The sequence below is a fragment of the Fulmarus glacialis genome, unplaced genomic scaffold, assembly GCF_000690835.1.
Source record: "Fulmarus glacialis isolate BGI_N327 unplaced genomic scaffold, ASM69083v1 scaffold8677, whole genome shotgun sequence".
Classification (NCBI taxonomy): Eukaryota; Metazoa; Chordata; class Aves; order Procellariiformes; family Procellariidae; genus Fulmarus; species Fulmarus glacialis.
Window position 1 is genome coordinate 309,591 of NW_009224144.1, and position 10,867 is coordinate 320,457.

At 38.3% G+C, this 10,867-nt stretch overlaps 1 protein-coding gene across 1 annotated transcript in view; it reads right to left on the reverse strand.

Annotated features, from left to right (window-relative positions):
* The window catches only part of PARD3B (par-3 family cell polarity regulator beta), a gene marked incomplete at its 5' end in the record, with an annotated part of 291,514 nt that extends 283,606 nt beyond the window's left edge, over nucleotides 1–7,908 (reverse strand). The window contains one exon of the mRNA XM_009582067.1: nucleotides 7,737–7,908. Within this exon, the coding sequence (XP_009580362.1) occupies nucleotides 7,737–7,908 (172 nt within the window). The remainder of the gene's footprint in view (nucleotides 1–7,736) is intronic.
* Nucleotides 7,909–10,867: the final 2,959 nt, after the last annotated feature.

The window sequence follows — 10,867 nt, forward strand, 5'->3', positions numbered from 1 at the left end:
GTGTGTGCGTGTGTGTATATATGTTATATATAAAAGAAGAAAATCTTGTTCTCAGAGACTTGCTATAAAGCGAAGGCATGCAAATTTTGAAATATCAAAGTAAGACCTTTCAGTGAGAAAAGCAAGACAGTTGCCCTACTTAGCAGTGAAAGCTTCCAAAGGGAAGAGTTAAACTCCTGTAGTTTACAAGAGAATTTTATAACCTGCTATCACTAACTGTTTAAGCAATTATTTCTTTATCTAACCTCAATTTTAATTAAACACTAATAAAGGTATAAATTCAGTAAGAAGCTAAATTTTATTGTAATAGCCGACAGTCAAAGTAACCTAATTGTATCTGCTTCCCATAATGCTTGCACTCAAGAAAACAGCTTCAGGAATCTTCAACCCAATTCCCAAAGAAAAGAAGAAAGAGGGAAAAAATAATTACAACAACAAAAACATCATGGAGATACCTACACATACCTCACTTTTTTTTCTACCTTAGGTTCAGAAGTGACAAGTATCACCAAATACTGTCTGTCTTCATCCAGGAAAAATCCTGGCTACTTAACACCAAGGAGAGGAGCAACAGAAAAGCAACGACCAAGTTTGTGTGCACTCAACCATCACCTATCCAATAAAGCAAATGAAACACTGAGCCAATCATGAAGGCATTTCCAGCTCAGAGTGACATGTCCACAAAATGGATTCTCTGTAAATAAATTAGTGCTCTCCCTCCTGCCCATAAGGGCTGAAAAGGAAAAAAAAAACTGACACCAGGAAAAAACCCAAAAGGCTAAACCTCTTACTCCCCCTTTCCTGTTCCACTACCTACCATGCAGGGAAAACCACTGGAAAAGAACACTGAGCTATTAGGTGCAAAAGGAAACCAGAAGGGCCAGTAGCGCGCTTATGGGTGCACAGAAAATTACAAGATGGCTTGTGAGGGCCAACAGAACTACAAACATTACAAAGTCAGATAGTTCAGCTAGTTTAATTGAAAAGCCTTGTAAGAAATTGAAAACTCTTCTACTAAAAACAAAGCACCTGTACTGGCATCTTACATACTTGAAAAGTTATAATGACACACTAGTGTTTCTAAAAAAAATTAAAAAAAAAAAAAAAGGAACATTTCTGAAGTGACTATGTCTCATACTCTGCAGGAATAGCTAGCTTGCAGTTGAAGCTGATGATCACACAAAGCACTCCTTATAGACTAGTGGTCTATGAAGCAGCATGCTTTCACTGGACATTAGCTTAGCAATAGCCTGCAGGCCACTGCTTAAAACATCATGGATGCACCAGTTACATGAGCAAAAGATTACTGGTAGGTAACCATTTGTTCAGAAAAGACTTATTAAAAACATCTAGTCTGAAGTTGGTAAACATATAAAGCAAAACATTTTGAAAACATTTCAGGAACATCACATCAATTTACACATAGTCCATTAGTTGCCACCGTAAAGTTGTGTTTTACCACTCCACATTGCTAGTTCACTTTTAAAAACTCTAACAATAAACATGTATGTATTCAAAACCTCAAACTATTCACTAGAGAACACCAGACAGGACTATTTGCACATACTGTTAGTATCCCTAACCATAACCCCCATCCACCATGGGCTCTCTCAAGATTTTAACACACTACACAAGAATGTCGTCTACTACCCCAGCAAAGCTATCTTTAAGATGAGAGAATGACTGTTTAATCATACATCAGCAACGAAATAGCAGTTTGGGACAGGGAATAGTGAACAAGGTCTGCAAAGTTAAGTCCCTACTCTGCAAAGTCTGGTCAAAGACAAGTATTAGGACATGATATACTCAAAAAACTAAACCAATCAAAGAAAACACACATCCAAAACCAATGCCAACAGAAAACAGTGCTAGTTAACCCAGTAATTACTCTACTACCCACACACAAGGATCTCCAAATGTTTCATCGCTCCAAACACTTGTTAGTTTACTAGTTATTGCATCAATGAATATACTAGCACAGAATTCGCCAAAAATCCAACATAATCCATTTTGCTGCTATAAAGATAAATGATCAACAAGAGTGGCTAGACAAAATATATTCATCTAAATAGCATTTGATTAGAAAGCAAAACCCACCACCTGTGCAGAATAAAGGAAATTAGTGTTTCTTAAATGACTTTGATATACCAATTTTAAAGAAACATTATGGCATCGCAATTTATCCCTTCAAAATAATTTTGTCTGATTATGTAAGCTCAGACCAATGGAGGTGCAAGAACACTACAGAACAGAAATGAAACATTGTTAGAGATGACATCTAATCCCAGAGAGCATCAAGGTCTTGTGGAAACAATGGGAAAACAACTAATTGTCAGTCATGTTCTGGCTCCAATGAAACAGCTAAGTTAGTCTTGCAAGGGTACACAAGTTCAAAAGTGATGCTTAACTGTCCTGGTTTCGTGCGGGATGAGTTAATTTTCTTCCTAGTAGCTGGTATAGCTGTGTTTGGGATTTAGTATGAGAAGAATGTTGATAACACACTGATGTTTTTAGTTGTTGCTAAGTAGTCTACTAGTCAAGGACTTTTCAGCTTCCCATGCTCTGCCAGATGCACAAGAAGCTGGGAGGGGGCACAGCCAGGGCAGCTGACCCAAACTGGCCAATGTCCATACCATACGACATCATGCTCAACATACAAACTGGGGGGAGTTGTCCAGGGAGCAGCAATCGCTGCTCAGGGACTGGCTGGGCATTGGTTGGCAGCAATATTGCACCAGCAAGACTCCCAGATTCCCACCCATAAGCTGATTCGACTGGAGAGCCAAGGAGTGATCAGCAAGACTCGCTCACCCTTTAACAGTCCCATAAGGCCAGTGCGAAAGCCTAATGGACCCTTATTTCTCTCCCCTGTCCCACTAATGGGGGGGCAGGGGGGAGTGAGCGAGCGTCTGTGTGGTGTTTGGCTGCCCGCCGGGTTAAGCCACAATATTAACATACAAAAGACTTTATGCCAGGCAGGAGGAAGGGTTGAGGAGCTGGACAGCCAGAAGACCATCCCTGACACAGAATTTTAAAATAAACTCTTTCACTGCGGTTTAGGTTACATTACATTTACCATGGGCTAAAGTCACACAGCTAAAAAGTATTCAACACACTGTGATTTCACTGTTCATTGTAAGGTTTTGTCTATCCACAGTTTTATACCTAAGAAACAAAGTAAGAAGTGGCAATGAAGAATTTACGACAGCATTTGGGGTTAGAGATGTTGAAGTTCACCTCCATTCAATTTTTCCAAACATAAATCAGCTATTTAGGCATTTAGTTGCCGGTATCATTCTTTGCAAATTGTTACGATGTCCACATCATGAGTGTACTCTGGGAAGTTCTGCTGACAAGAAACAGTCTCACAAGACAAGCTTTCTCTGCTGCCAGTTCAGCAACAGTGTCTCAATGTTCTCTACTTACCCACAGAAATACCAAAATCAGTAGATCACTTCTTCACTGTTTCAAACAGCTGACTGGACACATTAAATGGCTGTGTGCTTCTCTAAATTTTGTAATATATATTAACAGTTGTTTTATTACCATCTGCATTGTAGCATGAAATGTATTCTCTACCCAATCACATTTTCCATCCAATGAGGTTTTTTTTTTTTTTTACAACAGATCTATATTTATTTCATTGTCAACTGAAACGTACATCAAGATTTTCAGTATTAAAAGAAAAAGTTCTTTTTTTATTTTGATAGGAGAAACTGAGTACAATTAACAAATCCCTGCCAGCCTTGATATTCTTTTGCACTATACTTGAATGATGGATGAAAAATAGAAAGGGAACTGCGGGTGTAACTGAACCCAAGGCCCCTCTGCAGAATCTCCTTTCAGTACTCTTCTGCTCACTAAACCAAAAAAGGCAAGATACTTGGAAGATCTACACTGAATGGAAACAAAATAAGCAATGCCCAATCCCCCTCTTCAGGTTTCTACAGAGATGCAGCATTACTTGTCTAACCCAGCCAAACAAGAACGAAGACAGCACTGGTACTTCTCAAAAAGCTATAGTCATTGGGTGTGCAAAAGTACATGTGACATCATCATTAGGTTTTCGTCTACATCCGAATAGATGATGGTTGGTTTCAATAGATAAGTATTACACCTCCTGAATATAGAAAAAGTAAACTGTGAGGAAACAACTACTTCATCGTGTCACCGTTTTGGTAATCATGCTTAATAGGAAAACACCAGGATGCAAAACCCACTACCAAATTGAGCCCTATGTACCCAACAGAACTGAATGACTATGCTTCCTTCAGTAATTTCAGCCCTGAGTATCAGAAACTTCAGTAAAGCCTTTTCAGCTGTAAGAAACTATCAGGTATTGCTTGCTTCGCAGTCCGAATTCAGACCCTGTCAGCAACACCACCTGATAATCCAGCTCTGCGGGGAGAGGGGAGGCACTCAAGTATGTTTGCATCTCACCTTATGTTATGGACACAGCAGATACTGTGTTCATAAACAGTTAAAAGTCTTCCTGCATTTTTCTTAAATGAAACATAAGAGCCCACAATTCCACCTGTTTGAGAACACTGAGTCAGCTTTAAAAGTAGAGATGCATTAATTTCAGGGAAAAGAAAACAAATAGCTGAATAATTTCCTGAACTGTTTTAAGAAGATATGTGCCAAGTATTAACAAAGTAATTTGATAATAAGTAAAATAACAAACTTACTTTTTTGCCCTAAAATTTTGCCAGTACGTGGAAGCAATGTAAGATATAAGGTACTTTTAGCTTTCAAGTCAAATATAAGATTGCTTTTATTCTGGCTCACTTTCAAAGTTACAGGTGACAAATGGCAAAATAAGGGTAACTAGCTACGTAATGGAAAAACTATGATTTCAGACCGAGTCAAGCTGATCAATATTATAAAGTGTATCAACCACAAAAAAACCTGAAAGAAGTAACCACACAATAAAAAAAAAATTTCTCCCCTCATCACCATCTCTATCTAGCCTGTAAAGGTTTTAAGACTAGGTATAACATACGATTAACTTAACTAGATCAAATACACAATTTATAAAAAAGAAAAGAGTTTGAAGGCGGTATCTCAAGTGCCTTCTCTAAAATCAGTGCCGATTCTCTCACGTTTGAGAACAACAGCGTTTAGTTTCACGTACTTATTAAGCATCAAGCTCTAAGTATTCTCTGAGCAGATCGCTAAATGGACATTGTTTCTACATAAAACTGTGGATCTGGTTTCAGAGAATACAAAACATCCAACAGAAATTAACAGGCAAAATCGTTCCACAATCTGACAATTTATATAACAATTGATTCCCTGCATTTCATCCCTAAAGGCATTCTGCAAAAATACTCTAAGAGGTAAGCACGACAGTTCTACCATGGAAATCAACACTTGCTCACTACATATATATTTAATCACATCCTTGCTCCCAAAGTAAGAACGCCTTTTAAAAATTATTATTATTATTTATTTCTGCTAGCAAGTGTGAGTCAGTTCAATAATTAGACAGGGAGCCAGACTACTGTGTTCATGTATCAATGATATTGACGCAACCAAATTGTCCTTCTATTTCTTCATTTGGTATTCAATTTGCCTCTAGTGGAAATAGGGACATAATTTAAGGTCCGGGGACTTGTACAGGAAACATAAAGGCAAAAATTAAGTCTACAGAAATGTAATCCATGATGTAAAATCCAGAAGAGAAAACAATTAAATTTCAGAGTGCAGACTGAGTTTATAGGACTGACAGGTAGAAAATCTTTCATTTACCTTGTAAAATAAAACAATCTGAAAGAGAACCGTTGAGACAAACACATTATATTTATGTTCTCTATTTTAAGAAGCAAGCACCCATTTAAACTTCAAATATATATTAGTATTGCTCTGAAAACAAAATAGAACCCTAATTTGCTGCTCTTCTCATGTTATATTTCATCTCCTTTACAGTCTATAGTAGAAGGGTTCTATAAATGCTATGAAAACTGAACTACGTGGTAGCTTACTGGTGAGCTCAAGAGCTCTAGCACTTAACTGTTTTACATAAAATTGCGTGAGGTTTAAATACTCTTCTCTCCAACCCTCAACTTATGTACAACAGTATGCTAGAAAAACCACTTTCAAATTTTTTTTTTTTTTTTTAAATAGGGCTCAGGAGTATATGGGGAACAATCTCTACTTTCTGAAACATGCTAAAATGTGTTTACACACTGTTATTTAAAAATATGCAATAAATGAAGTGGCAAACCATTCAACTATTGGACCTTTAGCCACAAACTTTTCCATACCTCATGCTTACCAAAAACACAGCTCAAATACATACAATTTATGGCAAGAATAAGTCTTTTCCCAGGATTTCTAGCTATGAGAAATTCCTGTGTGTCATTAAATATAGAAAGAGATTCTTCTATATTCTAGAATATAGAAAAAACAGAAGTGATCCATTAACACAGAAATTTGAATCTAAAAATTTTCATGCAGCTTGAATTTCAGTATTTTCTACATCAGGCACAAAAATGAGCATAGATTTCTGTTAGAAGTTACACAGCCTCATCCAGTGAGCTTTATTAGAAATTTTACTTTAGCTCATTGGTTTTGTTAATCAGTCTCTTCTTTTAAAAATGCAATTAAAATAAACAGACAAGTGAACATACAATTTCTGAAGTTGTAATCAGACTATTCCATGAGAGTAGCACAACTATAGGTAGTATTTCTATCCTTACCCCACCAGCTTACACTCAGAAATTTTATTGCACACCATTAGGAGACTACCAGCAGTACTCAAGAATACAGGGTGAACTGGATGATGAGCTCTGGGGGAATGCAGAAAAGCCTCTCCTGAGCATCATTCATTTGCTAAACGCTGTCAGCGTAAGACCGCTTTACAGGCAGAGAGTAAGAGGATTCACCTTCAATCTGGTTTTGAAAGCTTCTGTATCTACGATCTAGGTGACAGCTTAGCCTGCTCTCGATCCAAGAAAGTATTTCAAACTGCTTTATATTCAACATACAAGACTCCAGCTCTTTATAATTGGAAACCAGTGTCTGAACTCTTGGCCTTCCAGGCACACTGAAACAACACAGGGGACCAGACTTGCAGCACTTCACGCAGTACCCTCTGACATAAGCAGGAATTAAGCAGAAGCCTCTCCTAATCACAGTTTGCTCACCTGGAAGTCAGATAGGCAAACAGACTCTGCTGTGCAACTTCTTCAAAGGCAAAGAGCTGAACTGTTTGCCACCAGCATCTCCTCCTTTCTACCTCCCACGCCCAAAACTAGCCACTAGCTCAGATAATCAGTAAAAGTATTTGCACACAGCAGTTTTACACTCATTGAATCCAGGTTCCTCAACAAAAATGCTGACGTTTTTTTCAATGACTTTGTTATTTGAAAATACTTTGCGTAGGTTTCATCTCTTCCGCTGTCAGAAGATTACAATGAAGGACTGTCAGCAACCTACCCAGTCAAGGAAAGGAGAAAAAAGAGACCCCAGCTTATGGATGGGTGCAACATACAGCAGGATACAAGGCTCAGGTGCAGATTTGCCATGCTTAGTTGCAGTCTTCAGCATTAATTGCTCAAAAGCCCAACTTTTGTCATTACAATTGTCTTCACTGAATCGCAAGGCAAACAATGGGGTGCTAAAAAAATTCTTTAAACACACAAAATCGGGCTACAGACATACTCAGAAAAGAAAAAAGAAACTACTATATATTGGTCAAAACATTAAAAAATAACCATGCAAGATATACATACCCAGTTTTAGGGCAGAAGGAGTCACTTCAATCTCACCACCAATTGGCTGAAAGGCAGCCAGCTGAGCCGCGACCTCTGTCTCAAAAGAGTCTGGGCTATTTCTATCTGTCAAATTGCCATTGGTGCCATCAGTCTTACGGTGAGTTTCTTGCTCATCATAAACAGCAATCAGCTATCAAAACAAAAGATAATGCAGTTTATATATTTAAAGGATTCTCAAGCTTTACTTTCTTTTTAAAAAAAACAAAACAACAAAAAAACCAACTTATCTTTCACTGGGACTACAAAACCAACAATCTTATTTCAGAACAGCTAACAATAAACATACAGATTCAGGAAAGCACATACATTTGTGTTTAAATACATTGACTTCAATATGACTTAAGTATATGCTTCAGCACTGCCCTGTGCTGACATGCTTTTCTGAGTTAGCATGCTACCATTAGTGAGCATTTTACATTGTTCCAAAACATTTACGGCTGAACATGCTTAAAAACACAGAACAGCATTTAATTCTTGGGGGTGGAGGGTGTTATTATTTTCAAAAAATTTAGTGCTACTGACTGACACACTGCACAAAGGTAACACAACCACAGAAGCTGTACTGAGCAAGCAGATACATGTTTTATTTATAAGCACATAATAATTACATTCCAAGGACAAGATACATCTGGCACAGTGACAGGAGTTTCCCTAATCGCCCAACCTACACCTCTGTAAGGATGAAAGTTCCTTGGTCCAGCTAGACACACGTACACATGTCTCTACCCACCACGTATCTACCATCTCCTCCCATTCTCTCCTGCAAGCTTATACCAGATATATTGTTCCTGAAAACTGTCCCTCAGTCACTGACTCTTCCACAACTTCAGGTGCACAGGAAAGTCAAGATTAATGACAGACTGCAAAGTCTGCTGTCGAAACTCACATTAATGTTGACATGAAAATGATAAAAAACACCAGAAAAATCATTTTTTGCCTCAGCTAACCTGGCCTTTCACAAGGATCTTCCTTTTGGTCCCTACTAATACAATGTTATCAGATAAAGTGTATACAGCTTCATCAACAAGTGAATCAGATATGTGTGCTGGGTGTAAATTGCGTTACAGTTCCAGGAAAACAGTTAACTGTGTTACAGTTCTGGGAAAACAAACAAAAAAACTCGATTAATTCCCAATGAATCTAAACAAATTAGAAGACTTGCTGTTCTCGACCAGCGGGACACTTGACACCCCAGAGCACTCTCCAAGAGGTAACAGCAGCAGTTCAAGCACTTTTCCTGCCCCGCTACCTGACGTGGCACGGTTCTCGTGCCGTACAATGACAAACACTTTGCCTAATAAGCATTGTACAAGGTAACTTCATCTTAAGGTGTTCATTTACTTCACTTTTTCTCAACTCCTTAAAATTATCCTAAAGTTTTTCTTAGCTAATCCTGAAAAAGACCACACACCACACACAACTGGTTAGGCAATGTCAAGATATACACAGAAACAAGTTTAAAGGATTGATTTACTACTTTCTCTCTCTATGTTATTTTAAGGTATGCATACGCACTCTCTCTATAAAAATATTAGTACATCAAATCTCCTCTGACACTTCCAAGGCATGTGTCAAAAATTATATCCTATGGTAAGTAGTATACTGAAACAAAGAGACAAACATTTAAAAGGAACTTATTTGCCTAAGGGAAGAAATGAATGTATGAGAGGGAAAAGGAAAGAAAAATGAAAAGAAAAATCCTGAAGTGCTTCTAAAGAAGAAACTGACATTTTCAGGTCTTCCATTCATTTATAATTTGGTTGCTAGAAATGTGTCAGCTCATATTTACCAATGCATATTTCAGAGATGCACAAAACCCCTTAAATAATTAGGTAGAAAACTTGCTCTCCTTTTCCATATGGAGCCTGTTTCCTTTCCATGGGCACACAAATAGCTCTTACAACATAAAATTTGTTTTTTATTTGTCCAAAGCATATAGGAAAGATTAATTCCAGCAAAGACAACTCTCTTTGTACCTTACTACTGCATTGCAGAGCAACTACCCAGGTGTTCACACTGCATTCATCACCAAGCCATCACTATGCCCCACAACCACATACAGCCAAAAAGGCTGCCTTAGAGCCAGACATCAACAGACCATGGCAATTTTCTCCAGTACCAAGAAAAAAAAACCTACGGTGTCCTCTGTTTGTTTCTAAAATAACTATTCATGTTCATGTTACGATGGAAGCCCATCATGATTCAAGAAGTTCCACAACTGTTGCCCACCAAAAGGTTTGCTTTCTCAATCTCACTTTTGCTGTGGAAACTTAATTTTTAAGAAAGAGGCCGTTACTAATGAAGAGGACCATGGCACTGAAAAGCACTTTAGATAATAGTAGGATAACGAAGTTCACTTGAGCATTTGCAATGTAGAATACAGTAAATGGAGCTCAGCTGTTGATGGGAATAAACAAGTGAATTCCTCAGCTGGACCAAGCTGAGTTTCTCCACAGTTTCACACCCTAGCATATTAAACACTATATTACATAGTAATACTCTACACTTATTGCCCCAGGATTTTGCAAAGACCAAAAGTAGGGATTGCCTCATAAAAATTAGACAAACTGATGGAAAAGACCAGCAAGAACTGTTAAATGGGAACATGCAAGCACCACCTCAGACTCAAAAGCCCCCAAAACATGTAGTAGTAAAAAACAGAAAGGTAAACCAGAAGAACATTGATGTTATAATTACCCTATTTCTGTATGTTTTCTTCAAGTATTTTCCACTGGTCACCAGCACAGAGCAGCAGTCCGGCCCTGCACCAAAAACCCCGCCACTCTTGCAGGCTCACGCACATTACGGTATTATCGCATACCTCGGTTTTTAAGCATTATAGGTTTCCCTTATTCCCCTGAAGTTCGAATGAAAATTTAGCAGAAATGATAATAGAAAGTTACTTTAACAGACAATTAAGGTCACGGACAGACTTCCGATACCTGTAAGATATGGCAGCTTACCTACCAGTCAAGCCCAGAAAGGCAAACTGCGTTGTGGTCACACCACAGTAATTTCACGGGCTTCCTGGGACCGGCGCTCCTCCTCCTACCCCGCTGTGCCGCCGCCCGGGGCGGGCGGCCATGGCC